An 18,673-nucleotide genomic window follows, 5' to 3' on the forward strand; every position below is an offset into this window, starting at 1 on the left:
AACAAAGTAATTTGAGCGTCTATGAGAAATATAAATCTTTAGTTTCAATTGTGACTTCATTTTACAAAAAATCTTTGCGGTCCTATATTTTATTGTTCCAGAAAGATGCAGGAGTAACATTGGGTTTGCTACCAGCATCTGCTATTTTAAAGCTTATGACCTGAGCTTCTTATTTAATTTCTTTTTGATATATCTACATCTTGATATATCTCCAGTGAAATTTCAAATAAAACAGTTTACAAGAATAATTTAAACAAGTAGCTAGTGTAAAACCTTCATACTGTAGGAAATACTATCAACTTCTGAAGTGATCGCTACTCAAGATAAAGAAACAGATTTCTCCCCCCCCTCGCCCTCCATGGATTCTCTCCATGGAGAAAACATAGTAGGTTGATGAAGATCTTCAGAAGACCCCAGATGACTTCAGAAGACCCCAGATGACTGTAGCACTGGAACAGAGATATGGTTGGAAGCTAGAGAATGGCACCTTCCATTGAAAATAGGATTATTAAAAGATCATTGGCTTACATTCCTATATCAATCTATACAACATATTTGTGATAGGTTATACAGAGTCCTGAATCATATGCAACCAGCTCTTAGCTAAGCATTCATTATTATCTTTGATTTAGTCAAGGTCCACAGAGAGATATTTATTATAAGGTTGATTATCCTATTGTGGATTTGTAATCAAAACTCTGAGGCTGTGAAATTACAATTGGGTGTGAACAACCTTGCAAAAATCCATTTATATACTGTATCCTCTGAAGTGTCCTTTGTCTATCCTGATGTTGCTATATCTTCCTTTCAGCTTCTCAAGGTAGGCCAAATCAGGAAACTCACAGGAAGGCTATATTCATTGAGATAGGCTATGATAACAGAATCTTGAAAATCTGATTGTGGTTCTCCTTCCTTCCATGCTATACCTCAGTGAGTCATGGTGGAGTTTAGTCTCCCTCTCTTCTTAATACTGTCTTCCTTCCCAGGACTTAAGGAATGTTTCCGTCCTCTTGATTTACATAATTATTTGCTTTCTGATTCTGTACACTTCCTTTGTTCAGTCGAGTGGAAAACGAAACACTTCTACCTTCACTGAGTTTATTTATTTATTTATTTTGTTAAGTAGACTTATATACTGCTTCATAGGGCTTTCAGCCCTCTCTAAGCGGTTTACAGATTTTTAGCAAATTGAGTCAGCAAATTGTCCCCAACAATCCGGGTCCTCATTTCACCCACCTCGGAAGGATGGAAGGCTGAGTCAACCTTGAGCCGGTGAGATTTGAACCGCTGAACTGCAGATAACAGTCAGCTGAAGTGGCCTGCAGTGCTGCACCCTAACCACTGAGGCCACCTCGGCCTTGGTCTCAGAGATAGCCTCCCCATTTCTTAATTGGCAGCTCTCTCTTACCTCTGTCACCATCCAAAACAGATTTTGAGTGGGGAACTGCAAGTTTAAAGGGACTTTCCATCACACCTGCAGACGTCTGATTATAGGACAGTGAAATAGACACCTTTTGTATTGCCACATACCTCTTAAAACAAAGCTTTTGTCGATATAAGTTTCTATACACATACGAACAAAGGTGTGGGTGATAGATTTGGTAACTGATTCTTAAGAATGGCTAGTATGTCTCAAGTTCTGACAAGGTGGCGCAGTGGTTAAATGCAGCACTGCAGGCTACTTCAGCTGACTGCAGTTCTGCAGTTCAGCTGTTCAAATCTCACCGGCTCAGGGTTGACTCAGCCTTCCATCCTTCCGAGGTGGGTGAAATGAGGACCCGGATTGTTGTTGGGGACAATATGCTGACTCTGTAAACCGCTTAAAGAGGGCTGAAAGCCCCATGAAGCGGTATATAAGTCTAACTGCTATTGCTATTGCTAATTGCAGATTCAATTTGTTGGTGATTCTGTTTAGAGTTATTAGTAACATAGTTCTGACACCTTTCTAATTATTTGTAAAATTTCTAGTCTATTTCAAAATTTCCGAAGGAAAACTGCTCTTTCTTACAACGTTATGTCTGACGCTGATGTACAAATATGTCAGCATTATCGTTATTATTATGAGTCCCCCTTCGGGGGAAAAGGGCGGCATACAAATGAAATAAACATACATTATTATTTATTAAACTTATTGGTCATCCATCTCTTTTCAAAGCATCCCTTCATTTAACCTCTCTTAATTGTTAAAAAAAACTTGTCTGGTGAAATCTAAGTAGTCTGTATTTATATAGTAGATGCTGTTGAGATCAGCATGCCTTGTTCTATACATGTCGTGCTTTAGCTAATCAGATTAGCATGATGGAGCTAAATACTAAATGAACTATGGTGTTTTATTCAAACTCAAGGTTGTTTTCAAAAATGGTTAAAACTGCAGTACTGTGTTTAAAGAACTGAAAATACTATCTGTCAAAAGACAAAAAGAAGCCATGCTTAGCCAACTAAAAACTTTACCCCTTGCAATCACTTTTAAAAAGCAGCCAGGTTTGGAAGAGATACATCTCTGAAGAAAATCTTATAGCGTTATCTAAGATAGCATTTTACACTGCTTTAAGTAATTAGCAATCTCCCCTTTTCCTTAAGGGAAACAGAAAGACAGAGAAGAAATTCTATCCCATAAGAGCCGAGGTGGTGCAGTGGTTAAATGCAGCACTGCAGGCTACTTCAGCTGACTGCAGTTCTGCAGTTCGGCTGTTCAAATCTCACCGGCTCAAGGTTGACTCAGCCTTCCATCCTTCCGAGGTGGGTAAAATGAGGACCCGGATTGTTGTTGGGGGCAATATGCTGACTCTGTAAACCACTTAGAGAGGGCTGAAAGCCGTATGAAGCAGTATATAAGTCTAACTGCTATTGCTATTGTTTTTTGGGAGGAAAGCTTTATAGTAATTGCTTCATGAAACAATTTGGCACTGGTTATAGTTATATCACTGTGCTTTTACCTTACACATCTTTAATATCAAGATACATTTAGTCCTTGACATACAATTGTAGTTGAGCCTGGAGTTACAGTCGCAACTCACTGTGGTCATAAGTCAAGATATCATGTGACTGAATTCAAAGTTATGACTGTTTTTTATGGTGATTATTAAGTGAGTGTTGTGGTTGTTAAGTAGCCACCACAGTTGTTAAGTGCATTTATTTTCCCCAATGAGCAATTTTTGCCAGAAACTACAGGTAGGACACAAATTGTGTCCATGGGACGCGGGACACTGTAAACAGCCATAAGTGTGAACCAGTTACCAAGAACCCAAAATGTGACCACATGACCACAGGGATGTGTGAGGCTATTGTGACTTTGAAAATGGGTTGTATGTAGTTCTGTGGTGGTCATTAAGCTATTGGTTATAAGTTGAGGACCATTTAATGGTCACTAAGTGATTGGTTGTGAATTGAGGACTATCTGGAAATCCACTTTTTTTTCTTTATTATAGCAGCAGCTATTAAGCAAATGTATTTTTTTTAAAAAAATAAACCAGTAAGAGTTTGTGATATTCCTGTTAACATTTCATAAAGCTCCATTACATTTGAATGTTATTATTAAGGATACAAAACATATTTATTTTATTTATTTGACAGTGTTTACAATCCAACTCAACGCCAAAGGACTCTTGGTGGTATTCAACATTTTACAATACCAAAACTAAATACTGTGTTTCCCCCAAAATAAGACAGGGTCTTATTTTCTTTTGACCCCTGAAATAAGCGCTTGGCCTTATTTTTAGGGAGGTCTTATTATTTTTGAGATGAAGGAGGCGGCAAGTGTGGTCACCTCATGGCTGCTGTGTTGCAATATTTTTCAGGGAGGGCTTATGCCTCCTTTGTGGGAGTGGCTTGCTGCCCATGTGACCTGATGGGAGTGACTTGCCGCCCATGTGACCGGATATGAAGATGCCGACGACACTTGTCAGAACCACCATAAATTACCCCACACACAGCACTGGCATGCATAAGAATATGATGCAAACTTGTTTTTTAAAAGGCATCTTTGGTTTGCGTTAAAACAACTTCAACACTCGCAATGTTCTGATTGCACCACAAACGCAGTAGTCATCCTTACCTTTCACAGAGGCACTGAGTTTTATAAATAGGAGCATGAGAGTGTAGAATAATCATATGCAAGGACCAGTGGTGGGTTTCAAAAAAAATTTTGGAACCTCTTCTGTAGGTGTGGCCTGCTTTCCGGGTCCACTGGTGGAACCTCTTCTAACCGGTTCGGTAGATTTGGCGAACCGGTTCTACCGAATAGGTGCGAACTGGTAGGAACCCACCTCTGATGGTGAGGCACCATAGTAAGCTAAAGAATGTGACATACCTCATGGGAGTTGAGGGCTGGCACAGGCCATGTATGAATATGTCTCTGTTCAGGGGTTAAAAATATTTTCTTGGCAGGGGAATTTTCATCTTCTGGGTAGAGACACACTCATATGCAGCCTGCCTCAAACCTCCTTTGGTCTCCCCTACATCCTTGAGGAACTCTGTGCTGTTTACCTGAGACTTAATGATAGGGAAGGCTGGAATTGCAGTCATTGACAAAAGCAGTCAGAGGCCGTCTTGCTTAATGACTTCTCTGCTCAACAGCTGACATTCCAGTCCCAATTGTGGCTGTAACTCAAGGATTACCTGTAACTATATATCTTTCTTATAATTATATAGAGCTTAGAACTGGCAACCTTTTTACTGCTAAGGACCACATTTTCATGGGAAGTAATATATTGGGACAGACCACATGAGAGTTACAGTAGGACTGAAGTCAGAATGGAAAAAGGAAAATGAAAGATTGGTAGAGTTTCCTGATCTTTTATAATACACTTCTTTCTTTCTCCTTCTCTTTCTGATATAGCAATAGCAATAGCAGTTAGACTTATATACCGCTTCATAGGGCTTTCAGCCCTCTCTAAGCGGTTTACAGAGTCAGCATATCGGCCCCCACAATCCGGCTCCTCATTTCACCCACCTCGGAAGGATGGAAGGCTGAGTCAACCTTGAGCCGGTGAGATTAGAACCGCTGAACTGCAGATAACAGTCAGCTGAAGTGGCCTGCAGTACTGCACCCTAACCACTGTCTGCCCTCTGCTGTCTACCTTCCAACACATTAGATTGTCAGAAAAGTTAGGAAAGGGTAAAAAGTGGTGTTTGGGGGGTGGGGGGAAGCTTAGCTGTAAGCTGCCAGTCCTGATACATTCTTGGAGAATGAGTAGCCTGTATATTCCTGTCACATTATTTTAAATGCTGCAAGAGAGTTGTAGTTACTCTTTAAAAAAAGCATGCTAAATGCTTACCAGATATTTTATTTGGAAAAGTTAAGTCAATTCGTTGCGGTGGTTAAAGCATCAAACTAGAAACAAGGAGACAAGTCACACATTAGGGACAAAGTCAGTTTATTTATTTATTTATTTATTTATTTATTTATTTGTTTGTTTGTTTATTTATTATTATTAAAATTTATATGCCGCCCAATCCCAAAGGACTCCGGGCGGCTTACAAAAAAGAAAAGAAGAGAAAGGAAAAAAATAAGGAAAAGACAGTTTACAATCACAACACACACGCATTCGTTCTAATCGGGGCTGGACCTCAACAATGAGGTCAACAGCCCCAGGCCTGCCAGAATAGCCAGGTTTTAACAGATTTCCTGAAGGCCATGAGAGTGGGTGAGGTCCGGATCTCTGGGGGTAGCTCATTCCAAAGAGTCGGAGCAGCCACAAAGAAGGCTCTCCTCCGGGGACCCACCAGCCGACATTGTCTGGCTGACGGCATCTGAAGGAGGCCCAATCTGTGGGATCTTACCGGCCGTTGGGAGGTATGTGGCAGTAGGCGGTCTCGCAGGTACGCTGGGCCTAAGCCATGTAGGGCTTTAAAGGTCATAACCAACACCTTGAATTGCATCTGGAGACCAATTGGTAGCCAGTGCAGCTCACGGAGGACAGGTGTAACGTGGGTGTACCTCGGTACACCCAATATCGCTCGCGCGGCCGCATTCTGGACTAACTGCAGTCTCCGAACGCTTTTCAGGGGTAGCCCCATGTAGAGCGCGTTGTAATAATCCAGCCAGTTAGGTGAACTTGAGGCAGTCTCCCTCTCAGCCCTAAGAAGGAGGCAGATCATTGCGAAGAAGACTCCAGTGACTTCTGCAGGCCAGGAGTCAAGACTGACTTGAAGGCACTGAAAAAAACCACACACGTTCCAAATACTGGTTTGGAATAGTAGAAACTCACAACAGGTGAAGAGCATCTCCGTGGAACTTGGAGCTAAATAACACTGAAATGTGAAAGTAAGAAGATAATCCTTCAAAAACAACATGACTTTTCTTGACCTTCAATGAGGCCTCATATGTTCTTCATTCTTAAGTCCCGCTGATGGAAAAATTGCCCTTCAGCTACAGAAGTGCCCTTTGAAAAGCAATCAGTGTGGTTTACTTGTAGGTGGACAGTTGGCCAAGAAGCAAACCCCCCAAAACCCCTCTTGTTTTCAGGAATCATGTCAGAAAAGTCTCTCTGATTGAATCCAGATTGAGCTGTTTCCTGTTAGCGTGCTAACTCAGCCTTCCGTGTCTTATTCCACAAGTCAGTGTTATTGAACGGTTGCTTGCCAAGACTCTCTTAAAAATTTGGGGGCAGAACTGCTTTAATAACGCAGACCAAAATTATGCCTTAGATGTTCCTTCAAATGACTTCAAGCGTATTGTTGTTGGTAGCTGATAAAATGTACTTTTATTATTTTTTTTAAGCGCACAAATGCAAGGAAACATTTTTTAATGTCTCCCCCACAGTGTAGCATTCCTTTCCTCTAGAGAACCATCTGAAGCCCAAATCTGAATACTTTCGGGAAGAGCTTTACTCAAGTTTCTGTTTGACCCTGAATTAAATAACCAGGTGCGGTAACTAGCATTCTGGTGGGCATTTTTGGGGTGCTAACTACCAAGCATTATTGGGCAAAGTAATAAACTGAACTAGTGAATTAAATGGGAATGTAGGATGAAGTATATCAAAAGCTTATTGGAATGCTTTTATTTTATGGATTGATTTATTTAGAAGATTTGTATGGCCGCCAACTCACTCTCAGTGACTCTGGGCATCAGTATTAAAGCGACATTCTGATTTCTTTCTACAAAGAGAAGAAATACAGTAGGGAAATGGGGATAAGATACAGAAGAAGAAGAAGGAAAATATCACAGGATAGTTGCATACACATTTAATCACAGACCCAATGGCTTGATAAATTTTAAGCAGATTGTGGCATGCAAAGAAGGAATCTTAATTCCTGTCTCTGCTGCAGTAATCATGACTGTCTGCAATAAAAATTACCAGTGGGAAGTTGGGGAAAAAAACACTTTTTCAGACTAATACATTTTACTAAAAGGCATTCATTAGATGCATGGGATGGCTGGGCTGTTGTGGGATTTAAATTAGGATGAGGTGGGAAGAAGGGAGGGGAAGACAGGTTATGCAGACACAGATTACATGTGTACAAGTATCTTATAAATTCACAATTGCAATGTGTTACATTGTCTTTGCTGAGAGTTTCTGAAATTGCCTGAAAACCTTTGAGCTATGTGAGTGAATCTCATTTGATGGTGTTAATATTTTCCAGAATGGTTACTTCTGAAGTCTACAATAGAAAGTCCTCTTCAGTGGTGGGTTTCAAAAATTGTTCGAACCTACTCTGTGGGTGTGGCCTCCTTTGTGGGAGTGGCTTGCCGCCCATGTGACCGGATGGGAGTGGCTTGCCGCCCATGTGACCGGATATGAAGATGCCGACGACACTTGTCAGAACCACCTTAAATTACCTCACACACAGCACTGGCATGCATAAGAATAGGATGCAAACTTGTTTTTTAAAAGGCATCTTTGGTTTGCGTTAAAACAACTTCAACACACGCAATGTTCTGATTGCACCACAAACGCAGTAGTCATCCTTACCTTTCACAGAGGCGCTGAGTTTTATAAATAGGAGCATGATAGTGTAGAATAATCATATCCAAGGACCAGGGGTGGGTTTCAAACAAATTTTGGAACCTCTTCTGTAGATGTGGCCTGGTTTCCAGGTCCACTGGTGGAACCTCTTCTCACCGGTTCGGTAGATTTGACGAACCAGTTCTACCGAATAGGTGCGAACTGGTAGGAACCCACCTCTGTTCCTCTTGTAGGGAGCTGAAATGCTCTGATATTATGTTGTCCTTGTTTCTGAGCCCCAATGTCAAACTTGTGTCTCTTAGTTCTTTTGTACAAAGCTTTCTTGTTTGACCTACATAGAATCCAGAGGGGGATTATTGACAGTTGGTGTCATATAGTATATCACATTGGAGGAAAAGCATGTAAAGGAGTCTTTAATCTTGTATATGAAATTGTTGAGGCAGTTGTGAGTGCTGTTGGTGTAGATGTGGAGGCAAATAGACATCTGGATTTGCAGCAGGGACCAATCCCCAAGTTAGCATCATTGTCCTTTTTCTAATTGCTTGTTAGAATCTGCTTTAGGTTGGATTCCTGCCTGTTGACTGGAGCCAAGATCCTTCCCCCCCCCCCCCAAGAGGTGGGTTCCTACCAGTTCGCACCTATTCGGTAGAACCGGTTCGTCAAATCTACCGAACCGGTTAGAAGAGGTTCCACCAGTGGACCTGGAAAGCAGGCCACAACTACAGAAGGGGTTCCAAATTTTTTTGAAACCCACCACTGGTGGGTGTGTAATGTCCCACAGTTATCTACACATTAATAATGATCTAGTAATATTTCCTTATACATTTTAGGGACCTTTCCTTACATAATTGGTGTTTTCTTTCATACTTTTGGATTTCTAATTTCTGTTTCTGTTAGTTGGCAATTGCTAAAACCAATCCCACGTGAAAAAGTATTCAAAGCCTTCTTGATTTTAATTGTCAATTTCTTTATTCCTGCACATTGTAATATTTATTCATTTACATATCTCTGTTTTCCCACTGTTGTGCAAACACAATTCCAGCAGCTGCTAACATCTGTAAAATTAAATATATATTATACTCCCTTTCAAATAGCCAACAAAATATTTCTGGTTTTAATTCCATATCTTGCTTTACGATTGCTTCTAACCACTAACTTCTGAATAGCTACTTGGACCGACCTAAGTATTAATTCATAATTTCATATCCAGTCACATGGGCAGCAAGCCACTCCCATGCGGTCACATGGGCAGCAAGCCACTCCCATCCGGTCGCGTGGATGGCAAGCCACTCCCACAAAGGAGGCCACACCCACAGAGTAGGTCCCAACAATTTTTGAAACCCACCGCTGTTTCCCCCCTCAACTTTGACAGAATGAAAACTAATAAACAAAGAGAGTATTCAGCAAGAATTACTGGTACCTTTTAGGTACCAGTAATTAAGCAGAGAGAGATTCGTATGAGTTTGCACATAATTGTAAAATGTGGAAAGCTGTGTTTTATGCTTTTATGGTGAAATTGTGGGAAAATCTTGGATGTTGCTTTTCTCATTTTGCCATAAAAACGGCTATGGAAGGTAGCTTCTTGTGCCTGTTAAAATTACATGCAAATTCACACAACCGCATACAATAGTGACTTGTATTCCACAGGAATGGAAAAGGCCCTTTCAACTTCCATGCCGCCTTGATGCAGGAGCAGAAATTGGAGAATAAAAAGAGAGTGAGGTCTTTGAGCTTTGCTCAGTTGGATTTCTCTCTTATAACATATGCATGGATGCTTCTCAGAATCTTAAGTGCTAGTGATGGGTCTTCTCTTGAGAGATAATTTGTGTCGTCTAGATCTTGTTGCCTTAAAGTATTGCCTGTTAATGTTTCTTTTCTGGAATCTCTTACTACTAAAGGGATGGACGTATGTGCCCCGTTTCTTGTAATAAAATTTATAATTTGATGAAAAAAATTGTGGGGAAAAATTAAATGTCTCACCCTTTACTCCCTTTTTCTTCCTTTCTTTGCTCTTTTCTTCTCAGTTCCCATCCCCTTAGACTGGTTTATTCATTATCTTTTGTGGAAACTACATTGCTGGAGAACAAATCTGCACACAAAGTTAGCCACATGGTTAGCTGTTTATATGAACAGCTGCCCATGTGGTTTGGCTCAGCGATACATGTGCCAGGTCAGCGTTTTTTATGGTTTCATCTTTATGCACACATCTAATCACTGCGTCTGACACACGCAGTCTTCTCTGCTATATGATACAGATGTATTGAAATATATATTTCACTAAGATATGCAAACAGAACCTTTGTTTCACAAACAAAAATTGTGGCTTTTTTTTTAAAGAGTAAAAACAGATGAAAGATACCACTCCAGATTGCTAGCTCTGACTCAGTGGCGGGTTTCAAAAAAATTTCGAACCTACTCTGTGGGTGTGGCCTCTTTTGTGGGAGTGGCTTGCTGGCCATGTGACCTGGTGGGAGTGGCTTGCTGGTCATGTGTTTTCTCTCTCTCTCTCTCTCTCTCTCTCTCTTTCTCTCTCTCTCTCTCTTTCTCACTTTCCTTCCTTTTGTCTCTCTGACCCTTTTTCCTTTTTTTCTTTCATCTCTCTCTTTCATTTTTTCTTTCTTTTTTTCTTTTTTTCTTTCTTTCTTCCTCTCTTTCTCTTTCTGTGTGTGTGTGTGTGTGTGTGTGTGTCAGTGGTGGGTTTCAAAAAATTTTGGAACCTCTTCTGTAGGTGTGGCCTGCTTTGTGGTGGAACCTCTTCTATCCGGTTCGGTAGATTTGATGAACCGGTTCTACCGAACTGGTGCGAACTGGTAGGAACCCACCTCTGCTCTGCCTCCTAATGTTTGGTGAAGTATTGACTTCTTCATTTCCCTATATTTAATGAAGTTATGCCATCACACTACTGGGATTGGACTAGAATACCTCCAAGGATCCTTCCAACTCTGCTATTTTGTTATTCTGTTACTGGTTTCCAGTTTGGAGTTTGGAGTTTTATTTCATTTGTATGCCGCCCTTTTCCCTGAAGGGACTCAGGGCGGCTCACAACTCAAACAAGGGAAGGGAGATACAGACAGTTAACAACAACACAAAAACAATACATAATTAAAAAACGCAACAGTTTTGAGCTCCTTTTGCTAGATGCTTAAATGTGGAAGACTGTCTTCTGAAGACTTAGAACGACTGATCTATTTATCTGCAAACATTTTATTTATTTGGAATAAGAAGTTTTTGAAAGTCTTTCATGCCTGGTCTTCTACGTTATCTTTGATTCCTGTAGAAAAACAACATAACCTTTTTGCATGCACATATTCAAATTAGTTATGACTATGGAATAATTGCTTTTATCCTATTTATTAATGGAGTAGGGTTCTCTGTACTTTTTTCTTTTATAAATTCATTGCAATGCAGATTCTTTATCCATCTACTTTTTTGAAATGAGATCTTACCATACTGAACCACTGGATGAAATATGCCTGCTAATAATTTAACAAGAATGAAACTAGAAAGTACAGTATAGTGTCTTATCTCTGAAATACAAACAAGGGAGGAATGTAACGTTGCAACCATAGGTTTATTTGGATTATTTCGGATTTGGGGGGTGAAACCTGGGCTGCCTAGAATCATGGTAAAAGAATAAACTCCTAGGTTTATTTTAAAAAGAGAAGAAAGGAAGCTTGGGGAAAACCTAACTCTTCAAGAAAAGAAAAATCATGATTAAAATGTTTCTGCCTGGTTCCAAGCCAGCAACCTGTGCTATGTTGAGCAAAGTTCTTTATCATTCTGAGATGGAAAATATATATGTGGATGGAATTAAGCAGCTCAGGTAGGAATGTTGCTAAATGGTAAGGAAGTTAATGTAATTGCTACAAACCCATCTGTTCTCTTGAGCTGAGATTCAATCACAGGGCCTCACAGCTGATTAGGGAGGGTATATACCAGAGGTGGGTTCCTACCAGTTCGCACCTATTCGGTAGAACCGGTTCATCAAATCTACCGAACCGGTTAGAAGAGGTTCCACCAGTGGACCCGGAAAGCAGGCCACACCTACAGAAGAGGTTCCAAATTTTTTTGAAACCCACCACTGGTCCTTGGATATCATTATTCTACACTATCATGCTCCTATTTATAAAACTCAGTGCCTTTGTGAAAGGTAAGGATGACTACTGCGTTTGTGGTGCAATCAGAACATGGCGTGTGTTGAAGTTGTTTTAACGCAAACCAAAGATGCCTTTTCAAAAACAAATTTACATCCTATTCTTATGCATGCCAGTGCTGTGTGTGAGGGAATTTAAGGTGGTTCTGACAAGTGTCGTCGGCATCTTCATATCCGGTCACGTGGGCGGCAAGCCACTCCCATCCGGTCACATGGGTGGCAAGCCACTCCCACAAAGGAGGCCACACCCACAGAGTAGGTTCGAACAATTTTTGAAACCCACCACTGGTATATACAGCCCTTGAAAGCTGTTGACCCTTTCTTGGTCAACTGTTATTCTACATCCTCTGACCCACAAAATCTGCAGCGTCCAATTCGATCTCTCAGAATTCAAAAATGATCAAAATACGTTTCAGTTACTCTGTTTGTTTCATTATTTATTGTTTGCTTCACTGTATGAACCCAGCTGCTCTGTGGTTTCACTTTACAAGAGCCGAGGTGGCGCAGTGGTTAGGGTGCAGTACTGCAGGCCACTTCAGCTGACTGTTATCTGCAGTTCAGTGGTTCAAATCTCACCGGCTCAAGGTTGACTCAGCCTTCCATCCTTCCGAGGTGGGTGAAATGAGGACCCAGACTGTGGGGGCGATATGCTGGCTCTGTAAACCGCTTAGAGAGGGCTGAAAGCCCTATGAAGCGGTATATAAGTCTAACTGCTATTGCTATTGCTATTCTCCAGGTGTTTTCAAACACCAGTTCTATTTTGTGTAGTTGTAAATCTTCAGACCATTTCATCACCCCTGAAAAGATATTGTGTGGCAGTGTTATTTCTACCAATAAGAGTGTATTAATCCCCCCCCTTTCCCCTCTTAATTTGTCTATTAACACAGGTTGAAGGCGACCAACTTCCTCCAGGCCACACTGTCAGCCAATATGAAACCTGTAAGATCAGGACAATAAAGGCAGGTACTCTGGAGAAGCTTGTGGAGAATCTATTGACAGCATTTGGGGACAATGACTTCACCTACATCAGCATATTTCTATCAACGTATCGAGGATTTGCATCTACAAAGGAAGTACTGGAATTGCTCCTTGATAGGTAAGAAGTTCTATAGAAAGGATATGTATTTTATAAATTAGGGCTGTTGGTTTCAGTTCCGAGTTTGGCCATTTGGTTTGCAAATGTTTCATCACCATTCAAGGAGACCTTGTCAGTGCACTTTGAAGTGTGCTCATCTGTCGAAGCATGGGCCTATATATATCTTTTATCTGATGCAAATTGGTGAATGTTGTCGTTTGGAACAAATAACATTCGCCAATTGGCATCCATGTGAGGATGCTGATAGCTCCATCCATTAGGCAAATCTACACAGAAATCAACCCTGGAAGGAGTCCTTAATTCCCGGGGATGTGTCATCCCGGCACACCTGGAAGGCATTACGCTAGGAAAGGCTGGAATGTACCATTGATTGCTAAAGTATTGTTGTCTGATTTCAATTAGAAGATGCGATGAGTTCTTAAAAGCTAAGTCCAGCAAAGCCATCAGTGTGATAAATTAAGTTTTTTTCACACTTAACACTAAAAAAATGAAATCACTGGACACCAGCACATTTTATTCTTTGTCTTTTCCCAAGGAATTTCCCAATGGAAGAGTGGGTGAGTGGGTGTGTGTGTGTATGAGAGAGAGAGAGGAAGAACTTTTCATTCTCATAATGATTTCAGCTTCATATTAACTTTAAGAAAATGATAAGTATGCTGATTTCAGCATACTTATCATTTTCTTAAAGTTAATATGAAGCTGAAATCATGCTACATTTAGGGTAGAACTTCTGTCTCCTGTTTTACTTCCTACCAGGATTGTTTTGAAAATCAGTGTCTTCTAAACAATGGAAGAAAAGAAAAACTCTATTGTCTTGCAATATTCACTTTGTCCTTGCAAGGAGATAACTTTTGCTGGCCGAGGTAACTAAAGTAACGTCTTCCTATCGCCTGCTTTGCATTTGTTTTTCTTCATAACTCATGTGATTTCCCATGGTTTGTATTGTAAAACAAGAACTGAAAGTTACTTTAAAAGCAAAACAAGTATCGGCAAGCCCACGGCTATTATCAGAGTTCCCCGCTAAGGATGGCTCCTCTTTGGAAACTTTCTGTTTTCCTGAAAGGGCATTGCAGTGCAACAGGAACGGTCTCTATGCTGTCCTGATAAGGCTTGAACTTCCTGTGGGCAAATTTGCCTTACTCAGGCTGATGGACTGAGGCACAGGATCAGGGGTGGCAGAAGGCGGCTTGTTCTGCAGCTGTGCGTTGTTGTTCTTGCTTTGCAGTTTAACAAAGAACATCAGTTTGCAGAGTTTCAATCCAGCACTTTCCATAAAACACAAAGCTATATATAGCAATAGCAGTTAGACTTATATACCGCTTCATAGGGCTTTCAGCCCTCTCTAAGCGGTTTACAGAGTCAGCATATCGCCCCCACAGTCTGGGTCCTCATTTCACCCACCTCGGAAGGATGGAAGGCTGAGTCAACCTTGAGCCGGTGAGATTAGAACCGCTGAACTGCAGATAACAGTCAGCTGAAGTGGCCTGCAGTACTGCACCCTAACCACTGCGCCACTTCGGCTCCATATAGTAGTATGTTCACTCCCTTCAGAGGGGAGCTTATTCTTATTCTTTAGTTAGGGAAGCTACACAGGTAGCTTACAAATAGTACTACTACAGGTAGTCCTGGTTTAATAACCACACTTGGAACCAGCAACTCAGTTGTTAAGTGAAGTGGTCACTAAGTGAAATCTCAACTGTGTTTATGATATTATTTCCTTTGCTTGACAAACCTGCAAAGGTTGTAAATAGAAGGATTGGTTATAAAGTTATTTTTTTAATCCCCATGGTAACGTCGCTAAATAAGGATTACCTGCATTTATAAAATAGCGAAGACATGAAATACCAGAAAAAGTGATAGAGATTGTTGTTGTCGTTGTTATTATTATACAATTGTATCACAGCGGCCAGTTGTTTCGCCGGATTTGGCATTGGTTACTAGTCGGGCCCCACCCAGGGGCCTAGGACGTCGTAACGTGTTTTCGTAATATGCGTGCGGATCCAAGCAGTGCGGCTTTTTGCATTTGACGGATGGTGATTTTGTCAATTTTTAACTGTTTTAAATGCAATTCCAGTGCTTTTGGAATAGCACCCAGTGTGCCAGTTACCACTGGAATTACCACTGCTGGTTTGTGCCATAGTCGTTGAATTTCAATTTTTAAGTCCTGGTATTTCGTGATTTTTTCATGTTCCTTCTCGTCGACCCTGCTATCACCTGGTATTGCGATGTCTATGATTGTGACCTTGTTTTCTCAACCAGTGTGATGTCTGGTGTATTATGTGCCAGTATTTTGTCCGTTTGTATGCGAAAATCCCACAAGATCTTGACCATCTGATTTTCGGTGACTTTTTCAGGCTGATGTTCCCACCTGTTTGTTGCTGTTTTAATATTATAATTTTTGCACAAATTCCAATGGATCATTTGTGCTACTGAATTGTGCCGCAATTTATAATCAGTCTGCGTGATTTTTTTACAGCAGCTGAGTATGTGGTCAACAGTTTCATCAGCTTCTTTGCAAAGTCTGCATTTGGCATCGCCAGAGGATTTTTCGATTTTGGCCTTAATGGCATTTGTGCGGATAGCTTGTTCTTGCGCAGCCAGGATTAGTGACTCTGTTTCTTTCTTTAATGTACCTGTTGTTAACCATAACCAAGTTTGTTCACTGTCCACTTTATCTTTTATTTTTCCAGAAATTGGCCATGCAGTGCTTTGTTCTGCCAACTCTCCATTCTTGATTTTATCACATCTTTTCTGTACTCTTGTTTCGTCTGTTGGATAATTACTAATTATTATTATTGTTGTTGTTATGTGGATAGAATCGTGCAGCAATCTCTGGCTCAGTGTTGTGGATAAGATAGCCCATGCTAACTTAGTTTGGCCTTGACTGCAACAAACGCATAATTTTGGAGAGGGATTTCTCTGCTCTGCCATTTATAAGTTGCTCCTCAAAAGCTTTCTGAGTTTTAGTTCTTGCTCTATTTTGTTTTTTTGTGATGTTGATATACGGTATTTAATTATCTATTTTCCCCTGCCCCATCCCCCCCAAAGTAATAATCAACTTCAAGGGTCACTTTGGGGGGGGAGGAGGGAATTTGGCTGAAAAAAATACAGATTTATGAAGCGAGCTTCTGTTCCCTCCATTAAATTTTGAAATACAGTTTGGATGCTACAGTTGCAATGCTTATATGATGAAATCAGCATGGGAAATGCACAGGAGCCCTCCTTTTTTTGCCCCCCCCCCAATTTCTATAGCAGTTAGACTTATATACCGCTTCATAGGGCTTTCAGCCCTCTCTAAGCGGTTTACAGAGTCAGCATATTGCCCCCAACAACAATCCGGGTCCTCATTTCACCCACCTCGGAAGGATGGAAGGCTGAGTCAACCCTGAGCCGGTGAGATTTGAACCGCCGAACTGCAGAACTGCAGTCAGCTGAAGTAGCCTGCAGTGCTGCATTTAACCACTGCGCCACCTCGGCTCTAATTAATCTTATCATTTTGAAGTAGGATACATATGAAAATGCTTTTAAAAAATAACCTAAAAAACAAACAGAAAAGGCTTTAATTTTTTTGCATCCTTGCCTTCCCTACTGGAACATTCTATATGAGAAATAAGAATTTAAAAATGTTAAATGTAGACCTTTTCTTATTTTAGTGGTTGTGGGTGGATGGGATATTTTCCTTAAAGTTGCACTGAAATAATGCGTAAAGTGACCAGACATCCCGCTTTTGGCGGCAGAGTCCTGATTTTTCAAAATTTGTCCTGTGTCCCGCGACGTGTTCAAAAAGTCCCGATTTTCCAAAAGAAAGAAAAGACGCTGAATCATCAATTTTAAAAAGGACGCCGTTAAAAAAAAAGTTTTTATTTCTCTGAAATATCATTCCCGATGTGGCCTTTAGAGGGCAGTGGTTTCCCTCCCTCCGCTCGGCTCACTCGCAGCGCCCGACGAGGGGCGAGGCTCCCTCCCTTCCTGCGCATGCGTGCGCCGACACCCGATGTTTTTGCGACAGCCGTCTGGCGGCCTCGGGCAGGGGGTGGGTTCTGGCGGTGGCAGCAAGGCGAGGAGGAGGCTCAATCCCGGGCCAAGCGGCTCAGCCGTCGGAAGTTTTTTTTTTTGCCCGCTTTTCTCTGGCACCGCTCTCCCTGCAGCCATGCTGTGCAAGCCGCCGTCAGCAACCTGGTCTGGGTAAGCTGAGGGGAGGCAGGTGGGGATCCGGTTGGGAGAGGCTGGCGATGGGGGTGACTTTTGAAAGGGTTGGGGGGCGTTGGGGGAAGGCAATCGGGGGAAGGCTGCTTTGCAACCGCCAGCGAAGTCCCATCTAAACTTCATGGTTCGCCCTCCCCGGCCCGTTCTCGGGAAAGCCGGGTTCTTCCTCCCTCCCTCCCTTCTCTTCCCTTCCCCCCTTTCGCCTCCCTTCCCTCTTTCCTTCCCTCCCTCCTTTCCTTCCTTTCTTCCTTCCTTCTCTTCCCTTTCTCCCTCCCTTCCTCCTTCCCTCCTTTTCTCCTTCCTTTCTTCCTTCCTTCGCCTCCCTCCCCTTTCCATCCTGTAAATTGTTCAGAGAGGGCTGTAAAAGCACCATGAAGCGTTACCCCTGCCGTCTCCGCCACCTCCGCCGTGCTTTTGAGGAGCCACGAGGCTGCAGGAGCCAATAGGAAGGTGGCGGAGGGGGCGGGAGCAGGAAAAAAAAAGGCCCCATGCTCCTCAAAAGGACGGAGGAGGAGGAGGAGGCGGCAGCAGGGGTAACGCTTCACGGTTTTACAGCCCTCTTTTTTTTTTTTTACAGCTCAGGTGCTCCGAACCCCCCCCCCCCCGTCAATGGTGTCCCGCTTTGCGCATCTTAAAATCTGGTCACTTTAATCATGCGTGCTTATGTTTGACAAAGCAACTGAAACGAAATCAAGATAAATGAGATTTCTGTGACTAATAAAGTTGAATTGTATTGATATGACTTGACTTAAGATTTCAACAACTGCCAAAGTGATATAGATCTAAGATTATTTCTAGAAATATAGTAGTAGTAATAACTGAGTACATTATTTCTACGCTATCTTCAAATAGTGTACTTTGCCTTATTTTTCACAGTATTCTTTTTACAATTTTAAAAAAAAGCTTACTTTTGTTTTTTTTAAAAAGGTGAAAGATGCAAAAAATAATAATAGAAAATTCTCCTAACGGGTAGCAACCAGGGAGAACAAACATTTCTTCTGGTGGAATTTAAACACCAGAATTTGATGAGGTTTTGATCTCAGGAAGCAGGGGATTTCAGCAGTAAGGAACATGAAGATCCGAGCACAAAGAAAAAAAAACCCGCAGGGATTTAGAGAGAGAGAGAAAGAAGCATAATAAAGGCAGCAAATATAAAATAACTACAACCAGACAATATCTGGAAGTTTTATTTCCTGCTGGAAAAAAAGAACCACTACAAAGCAAGGGGGAAAAAAGTGTGTGTGGGGGGGAGAGAGAAAAGATGGGCAATAAAAGGATCCAGAGATATGTAATATTTAAAATAAGCCACAG

General features: G+C 41.5%; 1 protein-coding gene across 3 annotated transcripts in view; it reads left to right on the plus strand.

Moving 5' to 3' along the window:
- Positions 1 to 18,673, plus strand: part of RGL1 (ral guanine nucleotide dissociation stimulator like 1) — a 110,123-nt gene that overhangs the window by 21,706 nt on the left and 69,744 nt on the right. For all 3 annotated transcript variants that reach the window (XM_087726979.1, XM_087726981.1, XM_087726980.1), the window contains exon 3: positions 12,948 to 13,156. In XM_087726979.1, coding sequence (XP_087583105.1) covers positions 12,948 to 13,156 — 209 coding nt within the window. The remainder of the gene's footprint in view (positions 1 to 12,947; positions 13,157 to 18,673) is intronic.

Source organism: Thamnophis sirtalis, unplaced genomic scaffold (genome assembly GCF_051295495.1).
Source record: "Thamnophis sirtalis isolate CommonGarterSnake01/CBP01778 unplaced genomic scaffold, rThaSir2_p1.2 scaffold_12, whole genome shotgun sequence".
In the NCBI taxonomy this organism is placed as follows: Eukaryota; Metazoa; Chordata; class Lepidosauria; order Squamata; family Natricidae; genus Thamnophis; species Thamnophis sirtalis.